This window comes from Galeopterus variegatus, unplaced genomic scaffold, assembly GCF_000696425.1.
Source record: "Galeopterus variegatus unplaced genomic scaffold, G_variegatus-3.0.2 Scaffold3388, whole genome shotgun sequence".
Taxonomy (NCBI): Eukaryota; Metazoa; Chordata; class Mammalia; order Dermoptera; family Cynocephalidae; genus Galeopterus; species Galeopterus variegatus.
In genome coordinates this window covers 120502-139244 of record NW_007729499.1, presented here as the reverse complement: position 1 = coordinate 139244, position 18743 = coordinate 120502, and the positions used below count along the sequence as shown (strand labels likewise).

Below are 18743 nucleotides of genomic sequence, written 5' to 3'. Positions count from 1 at the left end.
GGGGGCGGGGGCCGGGAACGGAGGCCGGGGAGGGGGAGCGCGGGGCCCCTCTCCCCTCCTCTCTCCCCGGCCCCGCACCCCCACCCCTTTTATATATTTTTTTCCTCCCAAGTTCTCTTGCCTTGTTATCCCCCCTTGAATCCGAAGGCGCCTCGCGATTGGGTGCTGGGGCCGGGTACGTCAGTCAGACTGTGACGTGCAGTCTTCCTGTTTCCTTCAGCTGTGTCTTAAAGTAAATCTTGTCGTGGAGCGGAGCCCTGAGCTGAGGGAGCGCTCTGAAAGAATACACCCTGCAGCCGGGGAGGCAGACGGCGCCCACGAGCTCCCGCCGGGCCGGCCCGCGCCCCGCTCCCGCTCCCGCTCGGCCCGCCGCGCCTCCTGCGCGCTCCTGCTCTCCCATCTCCTCTCCCCTTCGCCGCTCTCCGGTCCCTTTCGTCCTCCTCCCGTCGCTCCCGCCCCCCTCCGTCTCCCTGCTCCGTCTCCCGCTCGCCCCGCTCGCTCGCTCCCGCACAGACTCACCGTCCCCGCTCCAATTATCACAGTCCTCGCCCGCAGGACAGCGGCGGGCGTGCGCGCGCGTGTTTTCCTCCCTCTGCCGCAGAAAGACGGAGAGAGGCTCCGTCCCACGGCGCCGGCCACCGCGTAAGTATCTTCTCCCCCTCGCCAGTCCCCTCCCCTTTTCCAGGATCACTTGCACTGGCTTGTTCTTGAATGAGAAAGAGAGAAAAGAACCTCCCATGACTCACACCCGTGTAAACATTTTTTTTTTTCCAGGAGAAAATGGTGTTATTTAAATGAATCGTCACAAAATAGCCACTCAACAGTTTGTAAGCAGGAGCCTCCGTGCAACTCAGCGCCCCGCTCTTCCCAGTCCCTAAGAGTAAGTGATCCGCTTGGCTTTTATTTCTTTCTCTTGCCTGCTGGTGGCTGGGGGTGGTGGTGGTGGCGATGGGGGGGAGGCTGATGTGGCTGGACTTGTCGCTGATCTTGTCACCTTTTGTGTACTGTTTCTGGGGTGTGAGGAGGCGTTTGCTTCCTTCCCTTCTTTCTCTTGCCCTGTCTTCTCAGGAGAGAGGACCGCGAGGGGGACCGGGTCGCTTTTTGTTCGTCTGGATCCCCGCTTTCCGCCGAGCCCCATCCTTCCCCTCTCCCCCGGTGAAAACTCCAGGGCTGGACCCCGGGTCCCTTCCCTTTGTCTGGTTTGTTATAGCTGCCTTTCTTCTCGGCTCTTCCAATTTGCTTGTCATTTGCATACCTTTCACTTCTTCTTTTGAACCCCGGCAGAGGGCCGGGAGCGGGGAGGAGGGGACGGGAAGGAGGGGGGCGCTCTGTTACTTTCCTCGCGAAACGCTGTCGAAGCTGAAATGTTGGATTCGGGGTTGGAGCGGCGGAGAGATGGGTCCCGGGATACGAGCGCGGCGCCCCTCTCCTGAGCGCACGGAGCCAGGGCTGGGTCAAGTGGAGTCGGGTAAGGCGGCCCCGGGAGCCTCAGGGGGTCGTGTGGTGGGGGGGATCGGGCCCGAGCGCCGCGGGGAACGAAGGATCGCGGTCCGGGTGGGGGTAGGGGTGTTCTCGGGCAGGGGACATGCGAGGCCGAGAATGTCCCTGCCATCGCCGGCGGGTCTGCGGTGCTCGGCAGCGTCGGGCCGGTCTGGTCTATTAAAGTGGAGCACTTAACCTCTTTCTATTTCATATTGCAGTGTCCCTTTGAAATTCTTTCCTGCTAACATTGTCATCAGTTTTCTTGTGAGTCTCCATGTTAAATAGAATGTCAGATAATTCAGATTTTAATGAAAAATCTTTTGGAATAGTTAAAATCTGACTTGATCATACCTGGATGTTTGTTCTTATAGTATCTTTTTCTGGGAGGAATCTGCTATGTTAAGATATCCATTGCATGGGAGTTATTAAAGAATTCGTGTAGATTAGATGCCAACTGGAGCAATGGAGTATTTAATAATAAAAAATTCCACTCAGGCTTCTGTCTGCCAGTCGGTGGCCGAAAGTACCCCCACTTCAGGCAGCAGGTGGAGGGAGACTGACTTTGCCTTTGCTTCCCTCCAGTTTATGTCTGTCTCCCAGGTCTGTGCTTGGCAGAGAGAGAGGGAGAGAGAGCTGTCCTTTGTGTGTGTGTGTTTTGGACAGCCATGGGTGGTGTGGAACTGCCAAGGATACCAAAGTCAGTTTGAAAGTGTTACTGTTGTTAAAGTTTATCTTTTGAGCATGCTTCCTCCCTGCCTAGAGAGAATAGGTATGTGCATAAACTCTTTCAAGTCTTATGTTAAATACGCTCATGAAGTAGAATGAGGCTGTCATTGTACCAGACATGTGCCAGATGTCCTAGATATGACTTTGATGGAGAAGGAAAATCTCAAGTATGTGAGAGGTAACTGTGCTTTTCTATTTGATGTGAGATTTGGGCAGTCAGTTCTATGAAGAATTTCCTACAAGAACTTCTGAGTATTTTCAAAATGAAACGGGCTGAGTATGGTGAGGAAGAAAAAGAAGAGTATTCGCATTAACCTGTCCAGGGCTACCCTGGACATGTTTATTTAATGGTAAAATACGTGAAGTTAAGGACTGCGGCTTGATGTGTGAGGGAAGATGTTGGGAATTCAACGTAAGCACTTGATCTGAATTTTTTAAATTTGGCTTTTTAAAATTTTCTTTAAGCAGGCTACTTCTTTAAACTGAATTGCATAGAAAGAGATTAGATGGTGAACAGTTTTTGTTGGTTGGTTTTGTTGTTTGGGTAGTTAATACTGTTCTCATGAAAATAAAATAGTATGTGTCATTTATTGTTTAGACAATTTTCTTTAAGCAGGCTACTTCTTTAAACTGAATTGCATAGAAAGAGATTAGATGGTGAACGGTTTTTGTTGGTTGGTTTTGTTGTTTGGGTAGTTAATACTGTTCTCATGAAAATAAAATAGTATGTGTCATTTATTGTTTAGACATAAGAATCAAAGTTTCTCCAATAGTTTCCTTGGATGCTTTTGAAGTTTTTTGGTAATTAAAATGTCATCTACGGCTATGTTCATTTGCTTTATTTTTAATAGGGGTTATCTGTGCTTGGCACTTATTGATATTTTATGTGTCCATTATGCAGAATTCTATTTAGTTTAATCACCACCTTGTGGGAAAAAAAAAGTCATGCATACATAACATGCATCTTTGTTCTCACTTTATTCATTTCCTAGCGTGGTTCCTCTATAAGCAGCACATGCAATCTTAAAACCTAAGCTAGCTTATCCTATAAGTTGCCAGATTTCCTATTTATTCAAAACTGAGATAGGCCTTTTTTCATAAATTTCTTAGATTATTTCAAGGATTGTCTTGAATTTGCAATATTAATGTGAGAATTTATAGATTTAGGGTTAACAAAAGAAATTATAAAATGTTACTGATATTATAATATAAAAATGGGTTGTGCATGATGTATTATTATAGGATTCTAATTAAGTACCTGCATGAATTGGAAAGGACACATACATAAGGAATTTCTCAAACCTTATTGCTTAGTGCATTCTAAAGCCTCAAAGGAGATTTAGAGTATTTCAATTTTCTGCCAAAAAGAAAATCCACCAAAAACCAAAAAAGTGTTAGTGTATTTTCCTAAGATGATTTCTCACTCTCTTTTATTTACCAATTTGGTGAATTATTACTTTTTAAATAAGTAGAAATTAATATTTTAGGCATGTCTCAAAATGTTCTCTGTTCATTTTGCAGGTGAAAAATGTAAGGAATTTTTGATAGGGTGGAAGAATCTTAAATGGTTGTGATTTGAGAACTCTGTTATGATAGGAAATTTTAAAACCTGATGATACAATCTTAGTTAATTGAAATATTAACTTATGTCAAGTGGGTTCTTCAAAGTAAACACCAACGGCTTTCTTAACCTGAGAATAAGCAGCAATATCCTCAAAGGAAAAGTTGCTAATTAGCAGAAATGAACTCTTGAATACAGTGAAGGGAACAGTTTAGTGATTTGTTGGGGGGGGGGGTTACCTAAATCATCTGATTTTTTCCCCCTGGAATTGGTGATCTCCAAATTGATTCTTTGTTAATGATATTCCATTTGAAATTTCATAACCAGTTTTCCCCAAGTAGATTAGAGGCCTATTCAAAGATGATTTTCTAAAAGAAGTAAAGTGTAGGTTTGAGTAATTTCTTCAAATAATTTTATCAACAAAGACAGATAATCTAAATAATCCAAGCAGGAAACCATGCCAATCTTACACTCTCCCTGTCTCATAAATCATTTGTCTGAACTATCTGGATAATTACCATAATGAAACACTTCTTTGTCCAGAATCTGGACTCTAGATAGATGCAATAAAAGTTGCATCCCCCTCCCCAAAATAGCTTCCTTATTAAAGTGGAGCACTTAACCTCTTTCTATTTCATATTGCAGTGTCCCTTTGAAATTCTTTCCTGCTAACATTGTCATCAGTTTTCTTGTGAGTCTCCATGTTAAATAGAATGTCAGATAATTCAGATTTTAATGAAAAATCTTTTGGAATAGTTAAAATCTGACTTGATCATACCTGGATGTTTGTTCTTATAGTATCTTTTTCTGGGAGGAATCTGCTATGTTAAGATATCCATTGCATGGGAGTTATTAAAGAATTCGTGTAGATTAGATGCCAACTGGAGCAATGGAGTATTTAATAATAAAAAATTCCATACAGACTTTCACATTAAAGAGGTTACAGGAATAGAGTATGTGTATACAATCAGTAGCACATTTGGGTTCAAATTCTATATCAGTATTTTCCTGCATCCCTGCTGGTATTGATGTTCACCAGTGCTGATCAAAAGGCTTCATATGGCTTGGTTAAACTCAAAATTAATGTTAAAATGAAAATATGATAGGAATCAATAATAATTATAGATGAAACATTCTGGCTTAGTACACGTGTTAAAAAATAAAGGAGTTTTTAAAAAATCTTAATGGACAGGACAATATCGGTGATAAAGTCATTCCATAGCATCCTTTAAATTCTGAATTGGGAAATTATGGAAGTACTTGGAAAATGTTTTCAAGTGATTTAATTTGTGGCTATTTAACAGTGTATTTTCTTATGTGGTTAATATGTTCATATATATTTCTTGTTTTTGAAACATGACGCTATTAAAGTACTATGTCAACCAGTTATTATAATTTATTCTTGTCCATAGCTTCCATGAGTTATGGTTCCAATGTGTACTACCACTCTACCTTTATTTCTAAGTTTAGGTCTAAGCTACGTGGAGAGATGTGTTTATTTGTGCCTATTAGTATAATGCCTTCTCTTGCTGGATTATGTAATTTTTCCTATTTTTCCCATTTGTCTTATCCTATCTGTTATGTCTCAGCTGGACATTTTACATCAAGATCTAAAAGTATTTAAATTATCTTAACCCAAGACAGATACAAATCATTATTTAATCTAAAATTATTGACCAATTGAAAGAAAATTGCAAAAAACAGTTTAGTTTGGTGAATTTGGAGAGAATCACAGGATATCTTGTTCTCAACAGACCCAACAAGAATTTTAATTAACACGTATTCTCCACTGAAGATGAAAGTATCATTTTTTTCCGCCTTAGGAAGAGCACAGCCCTCCTCTTGGCTCCGGCATGAGGGAGGGATGCAGCTGTTGATACCTAGGCTAGATGAGAGGAAATGCAGTTGACGCAGAGGTAAATGGCAGTTGGGAGAGGAAGGATGCCTTGGGATGACCTTGTGCTCATCAGTGACACCAGCAAGTCCTTTCCAGCCTCTGTTGCAGAGGTGCTCTTCCCATAGCAAGGTTGGGCAGGAGGAAAGTCCAGTTTAGGCATTAAGGTGAACAGGGAGAGAAAAAATACTGCAGAAAGTTTGTTTAATGGTCTGATTGGAGATCTGTGTGCTTTGCAGGTGATATTAAAGAGAAAATGATTTGCACACAAAAAAGAAAAGAGGTAAAATTTTAAAATAATGGCAATGAACTCTATTTTTGGAAAGGTCACATACACAGAAAAAGTCTTTTTTGTGTGAACAGGGAGAGAAAAAATACTGCAGAAAGTTTGTTTAATGGTCTGATTGGAGATCTGTGCGCTTCGCAGATGATATTAAAGAGAAAATGATTTGCACACAAAAAAGAAAAGAGGTAAAATTTAAAAATAATGGCAATGAACTCTATTTTTGGAAAGGTCACATACACAGAAAAAGTCTTTTTTGTAAACCCCCCCCCCCATACGCAAGTGTTTCTGTGAATAGACCTTTGAAATAATTTATCCTTTTTCTTGTTTGTCTCAGTCTCTCCTTGTTCTTTCTCTCACCTGACAGCTAACGTGATTTATCAGACCTAATGTGATAGTGAAATACTTGTCTCTGCATTTTGTATTCCTGAAACCAATTTTATTATTAGTGTCTGAGGGGTCTCAGTCATTCTAAATTTGATTTGGAACCCAGTACTGAAGTTTTTGATATCTCTGTTTCCATGCCATGTTCAGGAAATTTTATCCTGAAGCATACAAAAAGTATTTAATCCTTAAGCATAGTGTGTGTGTGTGTGTGTGTGTGTGTGTGTGTGTGTGTGTGTGTGTGAAGCATCTTGCTTTCATGATACCCTACAGCAAGCTCTTTTTAAAGTGTTGTATCTTCATATAGAAAGCAGGAGCAAAGACTGCATGGTGAGGTCTTTGCTGCTTTAAAAAAAAATAATACATATTGTTGCCATTGAGCATTTTCTTGATTTTTCAGGTTTTTTCATGCTGAAATTATGCCTATTTGCATGGATAGTCATTCTTTAAAACTAGCCACAGATGCAGTCCTAGGGAGCACGTAGATGTTTTTACAGGTGAACCGAGAGAGATGGGAGCTGTTCCAAACACTCTGCACGCTGCCTTTGGCAATAGACCCTGTTATTGTGAAGATGTGCTCTGTTAAGCAAATGCGAAGTTTAATATTAGATAAACGCGGTGTGAAAAAAATATTTTCATTTTCTTCATGAAATGTTAATTGTAAACAAAAAGATGTGACATCTTACATTTATACAAAATTTGGGGTTAGTATCACTAGTTAATAAGTCACACAATATGTCAAGTGCCTTGTACAAAATGCAAGGAAGGATGTTCTCTTTTTATATCATGTTCCTAAGAAACAATGGAAGTTCATATACAAAGAAGGTATTTCCCTTTCTCACATATTTTATTGATGTTATTTTTTTCTTCTTTATATATCTTCTTTCAGCTTTTGTTTGTTTGTTTTAAATTTGGCATTGGAAATAATATTTATAAATGTTGTATTTTAAAGAGTTTCTTTAGACATACAAAGTAATATTTGGCAGATTTTAAGAAGAAAACTATTACTGAAGATGTGTTTATCATTGCCTACTCCAGTAATTTATTGTTCCACATACTTATTTCTAAAATGTGACAACATCTTTCTTTTGCAGTGAATACAACTTTATAATAATTTAAGTCATTAAAAGGACACTGCAAAAAATTATAAATATTCTCACAGTTGCAGTAAGATGCAACAGCTAACGTCTTCACATATGATTTCATTGATAAAAATGCATAACTATGCTCAATAAGCAGACTTGTAAAAATGAGTATTTGTGAGTTTATTTCAATGCTAAATTGGCATTTATGTTGGAAAGATGTTGATTGAGGTGTTCTCCTTCCCATTTCACATATGACAAAAATATTTTTAAATTCAGTAATAAAGGGTGTGTGTTAAATATTTGCATTTATTTTAAAGTCTTTTTCCTTTGATAGCATTAAAACCACAATAATTTTAATGCAGAAATAAGATTTTTAATCAAAAGTTCACACACCCTCAGAATTTAACCTTATTTCCTAAGTATAGACCACTTTCATCTTCTTTTATAATATGAATCTCAATGCCCAAAATTTAATCAATTGGTTGTCAGAGGCTATGTTCTTATAATCTACTGTTTCTTCTGAAGATAAACAGTATCATTTTAGGCATTTGTGAAAGAGAATCATATTACTGGTGCTTAAGCAGTTTTTGCTTTTTTTTTTTTTTAATCTTAATCCATCTTAAACCAGTGGAGCAGAAATATTTAAAAATGTTTCATTTCAAGCAGAGTGCATAATAAATTGCAATAATTGTAATGTGCCATAAATCCCAGAGCCTATGCATTTTGCATTTGATTCAGGATTGAGGTCAGGAAATTTGGAGAAATTTAAAGAAAATGATTCATCAGTCCTTTTGTTCTGTTGGCCAGGGTCCCGGGATTCTTGAGCTGTGCCCAGCTGACGAGCTTTTGAAGATGGCACAATAACCGTCCAGTGATGCCTGACCATGACAGCACAGCCCTCTTAAGCCGGCAAACCAAGAGGAGAAGAGTTGACATTGGAGTGAAAAGGACGGTAGGGACAGCATCTGCATTTTTTGCTAAGGCAAGAGCAACGTTTTTTAGTGCCATGAATCCCCAAGGTTCTGAGCAGGATGTTGAGTATTCAGTGGTGCAGCATGCAGATGGGGAAAAGTCAAATGTACTCCGCAAGCTGCTGAAGAGGGCGAACTCGTATGAAGATACCATGATGCCTTTTCCAGGAGCAACCATCATTTCCCAGCTGTTGAAAAATAACATGAACAAAAATGGTGGCACCGAGCCCAGTTTCCAAGCCAGCGGTCTCTCTAGCACAGGCTCCGAAGTACATCAGGAGGATATATGCAGCAACTCTTCAAGAGACAGCCCCCCAGAGTGTCTTTCCCCTTTTGGCAGGCCTACTATGAGCCAGTTCGATATGGATCGCTTATGTGATGAGCACCTGAGGGCAAAGCGCGCCCGGGTTGAGAATATAATTCGGGGTATGAGCCATTCCCCCAGTGTGGCGTTAAGGGGCAATGAAAATGAAAGAGAGATGGCCCCACAGTCTGTGAGTCCCCGAGAAAGTTACAGAGAAAACAAACGCAAGCAAAAGCTGCCCCAGCAGCAGCAGCAGAGTTTCCAGCAGCTGGTTTCAGCCCGGAAAGAACAGAAGCGGGAAGAGCGCCGACAGCTGAAGCAGCAGCTGGAGGACATGCAGAAGCAGCTGCGCCAGCTGCAGGAGAAGTTCTACCAGATCTACGACAGCACCGACTCCGAGAACGAGGAAGACGGGAACCTGTCTGAAGACAGCATGCACTCCGAGATCCTGGACGCCAGGGCCCAGGACTCGGTCGGGAGGTCAGACAACGAGATGTGCGAGCTAGACCCGGGCCAGTTCATTGACCGAGCCCGAGCCCTCATCCGAGAGCAGGAGATGGCTGAAAACAAGCCCAAGCGAGAAGCCAGCAACAAAGAAAGAGACCACGGGCCAAACTCCTTACAGCCAGAAGGCAAACATTTGGCCGAGACCTTGAAACAGGAACTGAACACTGCCATGTCGCAAGTTGTGGACACTGTGGTCAAAGTCTTTTCGGCCAAGCCCTCCCGCCAGGTTCCTCAGGTCTTCCCACCCCTCCAGATCCCCCAGGCCAGATTTGCAGTCAATGGGGAAAACCACAATTTCCACACCGCCAACCAGCGCCTGCAGTGCTTTGGCGACGTCATCATTCCGAACCCCCTGGACACCTTTGGGAACGTGCAGATGCCCAGCTCCACAGACCAGACGGAGGCACTGCCCCTGGTTGTCCGCAAAAACTCATCTGACCAGTCTGCCTCCGGCCCCGCCGCTGGCGGCCACCACCAGCCCCTGCACCAGTCACCTCTGTCTGCCACCGCAGGCTTCACCGCGTCCACCTTCCGCCACCCCTTTCCCCTTCCCCTGATGGCCTATCCATTTCAGAGTCCATTAGGTGCTCCCTCCGGCTCCTTCTCTGGAAAAGACAGAGCCTCTCCTGAATCCTTAGACTTAACTCGGGATACGACGAGTCTGAGGACCAAGATGTCATCCCACCACCTGAGCCACCACCCTTGTTCACCAGCACACCCACCCAGCACCGCCGAAGGGCTCTCCTTGTCGCTCATAAAGTCCGAGTGCGGCGATCTTCAAGACATGTCCGAAATCTCACCTTATTCGGGAAGTGCAATATCCTTTTATTTTCCCAAGTAAAAAACAAAACCAAAAACCAAAAATGGTTTCCCAGAACATTAGGTTGACACAATATATGGAATGTAGGCCAGGAACTTCTTGAGAATGCAGTCTTTCCTCTTATTCAGCGTAATAGGGTTTCTGTTGTTGTTGTTGTTGTTTAGCACCATGCATGTGGCATTTCTGCACAAAGCTTAAAACTAAACCAACAACTTTGCAACTTTCCCAAGTTGTTAATTACCTCAAGGAACCCACACTTAATATGTGTTTTTTTTTGAGCAGTGTTTTTTTCCTGTTATTTTCTTATCTCTATTTTTAAAGAGTAGATTCAGAGATAGTTTGCAACTTTCCCAAGTTGTTAATTACCTCAAGGAACCCACACTTAATATGTGTTTTTTTTGAGCAGTGTTTTTTTCCTGTTATTTTCTTATCTCTATTTTTAAAGGGTAGATTCCGAGATGGAAAAAAAATCTCATTATAAATATTAAATTCTTTCAGATATTTTTAAAGATGGTAAGTTTTATAATGGAGTAAAGAGAAAAGTCAGTTTTCAAATCGTAAGATTTTGTAAGAATTCTTACTTTAAAACATTTGCAAGTCTCCTGGTCCATTTAAAGAAGGCCCAATTAAATCTTATGAAGATCATTTTATTGGTGGGAGGCTGGAGTAGGAGAATGATGGATATGGGTGGAGAGTTAGATTCTCTCTTTAAGTGAGACTTTTTTTTTAGGAAGTATACAGGTACTGATTTATTCAGATGACATCGGTCTGTCTGTCGTTCACCGTAGGAGAATGATGGATATGGGTGGAGAGTTAGATTCTCTCTTTAAGTGAGACTTTTTTTTTTAAGGAAGTATACAGGTACTGATTTATTCAGATGACATCGGTCTGTCTGTCGTTCACGCAAAGTCTGTTCTTTGGGTCTGGTGCAGCTGCATCTATGCATGATTAACCTCTGTTCAGCCATACACAGAAATCTTTTGTCCTGACATACACAAAGCAAATTATTTTGGAAAGCGAGAGAGCACAATTAAATATAAAACTCAGCTGTATTCGACTAAAAAAATGGCTGTCTTTTTATGACTTTTAAATCCTGAACCTGACTTTTATGTAGAGATGCCAGTTATATTTTTTATTAGACCTATTCTGAACTCCAGCTATTTTTAACTGATGATTTTTTTCTCTGTACATTGGTCCTTTCAGTAAATTTTTAAAAATCTTGTGGTTGTTGGTCTTTTGGGGTAGTGGAATAGTAGCATTTGGGGATAGGTGGGGGCATGTTCCTTGTATGATAAATTACCAGATGGATATAAAATTTAGCAATTAAATTGGCTGTTACTAAATTGAGGATTTTGAGCAATCGTCTTGATGACTAGAGGTTGACATTTTAGTATCTAAGCCCACTCTAGAGGCTGCCACGTAAGTGCAAAGTCCCAGCTATGGAGGGACATATGTTTTCCCAGTTAGTGGAGGTCACCCTTCCAGCCAGCTCTCAGGTTAGTGGTGAAGATTTCTGATAAGGTAAACTGGAGCCACAAGATAAGACCTACTCGGACAGCTAAACATGGAGTGTCTTTCCATAGTGAAGACAAAGAGAAGAGCATCATGATAGAAAGGGAAGAGAAAGATGTTGAGGACTTAGATATATAAATAGAAATTGAGTTTGGCTTGGTTGTTGATTTAACTCCTGCCTTTACAAAGATCTAATATTCAATCCAACAATCCATGAATCAAAGCCAAATCAAGCACCATGCCTTACACATTAGAAACAGGCCATAAACATTGGCCAAAATGATTGCAATACAGCTATAGGTGATGAGAAAGGCAAAACAAGAAGACGAATAAAACGACTTGAATGCTGTTTGATCCTTTGCAGGAAGAGTGTCTTTGGAGGTTCGTGCAAGGCTAATGTCCAGGGATAGACCCTGTTGCACCTCAGAGATCCCTTAAGTTCATTTTGAAACAAGTGGTAGTGATAGTGGGTTCTTTCTCTCTCTCCCACACACACACATAGAGTAAAGCTACATGCACATCCATTTTAGTGAATATTTGAAGCCAGGTTTCAAAGTCCTTAAGTTCATACTAAACTCTTTAGCTCAAGATGCCAGCTTATGGTTTATTTTATTTTATTTTTTCAATTAAACTTTTCCCTGTAACCAGGTAAACATAAGTATGGCTGTGCTTTTTTTTTTTTTTTGGTGTCTTTTAAGTAAGTTTGGTCTTCTAGGGGAAAAAAAAAACCTGTTAGATTGCTTTCTTATTGTCTCACTCCCTCAAATTTTGAGGATTTGAATTGAAAGAAGGTCCTTTTAGTTTCATACTTACCAGATTTTAAAGAAACTAAGATTGCTTCTTCTTCAGAGGAATAATGTCTCCTGTCTCCTACCAACATAAGATTGTGTTGAACAGTCATGGTTGGGAAACACCTGTGTTCATATGAAATGTTAGCTTTTTACACCTAGAGGTGTTTCTTTCATATAGCTAAATAATCTTGGCCTCTTGTAATTAATGATTACAGTTTCCACCTTTTGGCCTTCTGTCCTCTGGTTCTTTCTCTTTTCCCTCTACTGCATTGCACTTTTAACCATTTATCTCATTGATATATTATTTCTCAGGAAGAAGAAAACGGGCAAGCAACCTTTTCTATAGTCCCCACAATTCTGAAACCAGTGAGGATCTGAGTGTTTGTTTGGAGGTTGAATCCACTTTTCTCCTGCCTCTATATCTGTTTGGCAATGACTTCTTCCCTTGGTTTACCTGATGGTGTATAGGCAAAAATCTCAAGCTTTTAGTTTGAAGAAATCTCTGGGAATCACAGTGAGTGATGTCTTATTTCAGTTTTAGGAACATGGGGCCAAATTTGAACCTGTTGTATAGTTATTCCTAGAAAAGATCAATAGAAATTAGTAGAAATGGGATGAAATTTTACTACTATGATTGCCATTATTACGTTCCATTTTAGTTCATGGCTTTCAAAGTTGCTATAAATAACTTAATTCTTAAGGAACAATTCTTTCCTGCTCCAGAGGCCGTCATCTGTTTTTTGACCAAAGTAGCCAAGATAAGAATTATTAAAAACACCAGCTCGTCAGATAAATCCATTCTAAGTTCAGCACATTTAACATATATGTTCTACATAATAGAACACACTACCTCATTCCTTCTGGTAGAAAGGAAATAGTGAATGTGTGCACATTAAACTGAATGTCAATGCACCTGCTCCGAGAGCTCATGTCTTGGATATAAAAAAATGTGTTCAGTATTTTTGCAAATGAATCTATTTAATCAAATATTAAGTTTTATTCAAATTCCAAAAGAAACAGCCAGCCAATTGCTTTTCTTCATGATGTTCCTTGTCATTCATCCTCTTTGCATCTCAAGAAAAATAGCCTTGTTTAGGCCTCAAACATTTGCATGCACCCAATTAAAGCACAAGGGTAGTATTATAAGCCGTTAAGATGTGCAGGTGAAGAAACTGAGCCCATTCTCTGTGATAGCCAGCTTTCCCTATGCCACTTTTAGGGAGAAGATTAAAAATACTTCAAGTTTAGAAAAGAAATTGTTTCATAATTTGAAATTAATTTCTAAACAGAAACGTGGATTGAAAATGAATTTCGAAAGTATGAAACAATCCACAGAAGTTGAGCTTTTACATTTTTAGAAGTCTTGTGGGACCATAGTAATTATATTAGCTATAGTGGAACACATAAAGACTGAAAGACTCTGGGCTCCAAATCCCACCCCAGCCCCGCAGGTAAAATTATAAAATAAGTATTTTTTTTTTTAAAAAAAGATTTCCATAAACTGCTAATCTCTCTGATTTTGTTGAACTTTTTAGTAGAGAAACAGCTTGCTCTATAACTATCATTAAATGGAAAGTTTAGATCTTTTCTCCCCATTTAAGATTTCTAGGGGGAAAGCCACTTAGAAACAGAGCAAATCAGAGAATAAAGAGAAAACTAAAATTCTTTAGGTTTCAAAGCATTTTACAAAATGTGAGTAAGTAGTTTCAATCCATTTGCTTGGAACTGCAGCATGTAAAAACCTCTAGCCACAATCCAGAGTTCAGCTGGAAAAAAAGAATTTTCTTTCTCCAGCCTTCACAACCTCTTATTTTTCCATTTGCCTTTTTGCTGCCTCCACGGCTCTGCCTGCTGCTGCTGTTTAGGTAAGGTTATATTGTACTTGGTAAACAGACAACACTTAGATTCTCAGGTTGTTTGAACACCGCTTTAGGTTCAGCTGCAGTACCCTGCTTCTCTGATCTTTTATATTCCCCAGCAGATGTCTTTCATTAATTTATGGATTTATCATGTTTTTTTTTTTTTTTTTTTTCCTTTTTTTTTTTTTTTTTTTTTTTTTACACCTGGCAGCTGTCTCAAGTTTCAGCAGTTATTGTCTATTTTGCATTACACATAGAATTGAATGTCATCTGTCTTCACAAAGCTATGGCTGAGAGAATTGAGGCAAAGCCACATGAGCTGCGGGACAGATCTTGTTTGCGTTCCATCCCCCTCACTCCACCCCCCTTTACCTCCTTAATATTTATTTGTGCTCATTTTCTTTCCTGGCCTTGAATGGAGCTTAGCTCGTGTTCAGTACAGCTGTATGTTTACTGAATCTATTCCATCATGAGTCATTGTGCGTGTGTAAGTATCCTGGAAACAGCTAGTGCTTTCTTGGAAGAACAGTTGCTTTTCAGCACAAGCACTTAAAAGGGAAATTAACCAATTGGTCAGTTCAGATTTATTTTGAGGAGAAAAAAAGGATTATCTAACTGTTGGCTTTTAAATGTTTCATTAACTATTTTTAATAGTTTATTAGAAACATATATTTCATGGGAATTTTATCCTAATTACGCAATAAGCAAGAGATAAAGGTTTATTTTGTGTTCCATTTCAACTGATCAATTCCAAGTATTACCAACAGGAAACATTTTAAAGCAAAAATGAACTTGAGAAATTCAAATTAGAATAATTTTTTTCATTAAATAAAAAGCTCCTAAATCCTGAAAATAAAATGTATAGTTACTTTTTTTTTAAATAAAAAGAACTAAATTATCTTAGCATAATTTAGATGTATTAAAAGGTTCAGGAAGTTTGTAGCTCTATGCCTATCTGAGAAACACAGCTAAACAATTTGTGTTTTGTATGAGACCAAATTTTAAAAGATTTGTGATTTATAATTAAATGTATGAGGTTGTTTTAATGTAGCCATCTGAAAGAAAAGATTGGAACCTGGAGCTGAAAATGTTTGTCCAAGTTTGGACTTGCCTAAAACTCTTATCACGAGGCAATAGGAGACAGCTTGCAACTATTATTTCACTTATCCATCTGGACAGATGGTCCTGAAGTGTGCCGGGCTCCTTTAGTCTTCTCTATCAGTCTAATGGAGGTTACTGGAGGGCCTTTCAGCCCTTTCCTTGGCACAAGAAGTATGTCAGTCATAAATTATCGCCTTTGTAATCATTAAGGATCTCAAACAAAAACACAAGTTCAGTTAAGCTGCTTTGGCTTACAGATATAAAATCAAAATTTCTTTCTTCAGTGTTTATTTTTAGTAAAAACACGCACACATGAAACAAAAAACAAAACCACGATGCTTAACTTTTCTATTTACAAACCAAGGTGATCTTTTGAAAATAGCATGGGATATTAAAGGCAATGTTAATTGAACAAATTCTCAGCAGAACATTTGGTTAAACGCCGAGTTATAAGTAGTCAAGAGTTTATCAATATTATTTTGATTATGCTTTTCTGGTAACTTTCTGGTTTCCCTTCATTCTTCAGATTAGTCATGGTGTACTTGATGGAGGTCATTTGGAAACCTTTACCTTTCCTAAATGTCTGTGTTTATTTGAGCTTTCTTCATAAGGTGTGACATTTTTGTTGGGTAGTTAAGGGTGTGTGTGTGTGTGTGTGCGCGCGCGTGTGTGCGTGTGCAGCTTTCTTCATAAGGTGTGACATTTTTGTTGGGTAGTTAAGGGTGTGTGTGTGTGTGTGTGTGCGCACGCGCGTGTGCGTGTGTGTGTGTGTGTGTTTGCACACATGCGCACATTTTCTTTTCCTTTTTTCCTTATTTTTCTTAGACTCTCTTTTAAGAGAAAATCCTTAGAGAAGCTTCTAGGAAGGACCCTTAATTGACCTTGTGGGGGACCACATTGATTTTCTCCACGTGCATCTTCATTTCTGATAAATTATAAAGCCATTAATTTGCTGAGGAAATGGCAGGGCCAGGCTGCGGCACAGATGTGACCAGAGCCATCCCAGCTCTGAGTCTGCTGAGGACTGCCAAGAATCTGGGGGAGAATCAGGAAGCCTGGATTGTTATGGTTAGCCTCACACTCTCTTGGGGACTGTTTTAGTTGCTGCTGTTTACAGATCTAAAAGGTAATGATGTTTCCAGATAAATAGGCCTTCTTATTTTGGGTAAGTGGCCATTTATTGATCTGCTAACCCACATTTATTGATTTGTTAGCCCCAACTACTGTGTCACTCTCAAAGGAGTTAACTATAAATCCAGGACAGGAGAATTGTATTTGGTTTTGGACCGTTGCTTTAACAAAATCGACACCCCTCTCCCTGCTCTCTCTGTGCCAAAACTACCCCTCCCACGTTTTAGCTATTATTTAAAAGGAAACAATTAAAAGGATATAATAATAAGACAGGAAGAAAGTGAATCTAGATGCTCCATTAGATTAGCACTAAAAGGTAAGATGTGAAGCTTGCATAACAGTGTTCCAAATAATGCATTTTATATTTTCGTGTACGTTAGTACAGTAATTTGATGTTAACGGCAGAGTGTGGGGAGAAGAACGAACAGAACTGTAATTGTAAAGAAGAAAAACTCTTATCATAAGAGTTGTTCAGTACATGTTAGGTGCATTTGTCTCCTTAGCAACAAGTGAATGTATATAGATAGTATACAGACCTAAGACAGCAATGTTTTGCCATCCTTACCACTAAGTAGCAAGAATCTGCAGATATATTGTGCATTCTCGCCATTATATTTGTCAATTTCTGACAAGCAATGGTCATTTTGAGCAAATGGCAGTAAGTTAGCAATGGGTACCATAGCCAGTGCCATATAATGTCCAGCATTCCCACGGCTACTAGGTGGGCCTCCAGACTCTTGGGGGATCAGGGTAAGGTGGGGAGTTGTAGTTCTTATGTTTGTAGAATTTTTTTCCTTAACCAATTGCATCCCACATGCAGGAAGGATTGTCACCCAATCACTTGAAAAAAGCAAAGCTCATGTTTTTTTATACTCGTTATCCCAGCTCCAATATGCTGAAGACCTACTTCTCCGATGTAAAGGTAGGGACATTTTTATTATTAATTTTTTCATTTTCTATGCATGTGGTAGTGATTTGAACATAGTGAATTGGAAGTTAATAGAGATGAATGTGAAATCAGTTTATTAATACACCTGTGTTATAATTGATTTAATGCACTTGTCCTTTTGTCTAAAGGTGTGCTAAGCAAAGATGCCACTTGTGTATTAAAACCAAAGGACTGGTATTAGTAAGTCACATGGGTTTCCAGTGTAGTCCAGGAAACTTAGCCTCTTTCTTTATATGTTTTAGTAGCTTCTTGGAAGAAATTTCGCCTGGTAATGGATGGATATGCTTTAGAGAATGTTTTTCTTCCCCCTCCCTTCAGCAATAGTAAACTGTTTCTGTTTTCGTTTCTGTTGCTTTCCCCATATTTGCGCTTATGAAAGCAAACTCTAGCACCTCTTTTCCCCCTGTCAAAACGGAGCGTACATTGAAATTCTCTATGCAGTAGCTGCTTAAAAACAAAAGTGATGATTGTCTCTTATTTACAACTTAATTTGTTGTTGATGTAGAGTACACTGAGCATAAGGAGAATGAATAAAGTGACAGATTCAGGACACATTATTCAAATGAGGATATGAAAGCTGTCGGCCTACAGCTGCAGCCTCCCTCATTCTACAGAACATTGGGACCTCCTGGTTCTCTGTGTGTGTGTGTATGTGTGTGTGTGTCTGTGTCTGCGTGTGGGTTTTAAGTAATTGTTTGCATCAACTTGATGTTGTGTTAATCATCTGTAACTTTTTAAAACATAGATTGGGTTTTGATGATGATAATGACACTCATGGTATCATTATCCAAGGAACTTGATAAACATTACATTAGCTGAGATTAGTTTATTAGGGTTGGGTGGTTTTCTCCCCACCCTTCTCCTGCCCACCCCCATATGTACAAGTTCTTATTTCTACCATTGAGGACTCACAAGCTGCCAAAACACGCTCGCTTTTCTGCTGCTCCCTGCCACGCGGCCTGTTTTGTGCTCATGCCCAGGTAGCTCCCTTGGCCCCATTTCGCAGGCCAGCTCATTTCAGTTTCCTTCACTGATGTTTTTTTTGGCCTTATAAGAAAAGTTCTGTTTTCTCTCCCATTTGCTTTTGAATTGTGTATCAACTTCAGCCTTTTATCTTTCTTCTTCCCTAGCTGTGCTCCTTAAGTGGAAGGCACGTTTTCTCCTCATTCAGTGCCAACAAACTGGGCAGGGTGGGCAGGCAGAGAAAGCCAGTAACTTCAGTGGCTGCTTAACAATCATTATGCACAAAAAAAGGCTGAGTGACACAGTAGGCCAGGGAAAGAGTTTGGGCTTTGTGGGGGACAATCTAGAGAGAAAAATTGAAGGGAATTTGTCAACTGGTTGAGGACTGGCCAGTTTTAAGTGCCTGGTAAAACCAGGCAA

The 18743-nt window shown here is 39.8% G+C and overlaps 1 protein-coding gene across 1 annotated transcript in view; it reads left to right on the top strand.

Annotated features, from left to right (window-relative positions):
* The first annotated feature begins 656 nt into the window (after positions 1-656).
* PROX1 (prospero homeobox 1) overlaps positions 657-18743 on the top strand; it is a 52087-nt gene continuing 34000 nt past the window's right edge. The window contains exons 1-3 of the mRNA XM_008584861.1: positions 657-880; positions 8223-10014; positions 17226-17333. Coding sequence (XP_008583083.1) covers positions 8290-10014; positions 17226-17333 — 1833 coding nt within the window. The 5' untranslated portion in view covers positions 657-880; positions 8223-8289. The remainder of the gene's footprint in view (positions 881-8222; positions 10015-17225; positions 17334-18743) is intronic.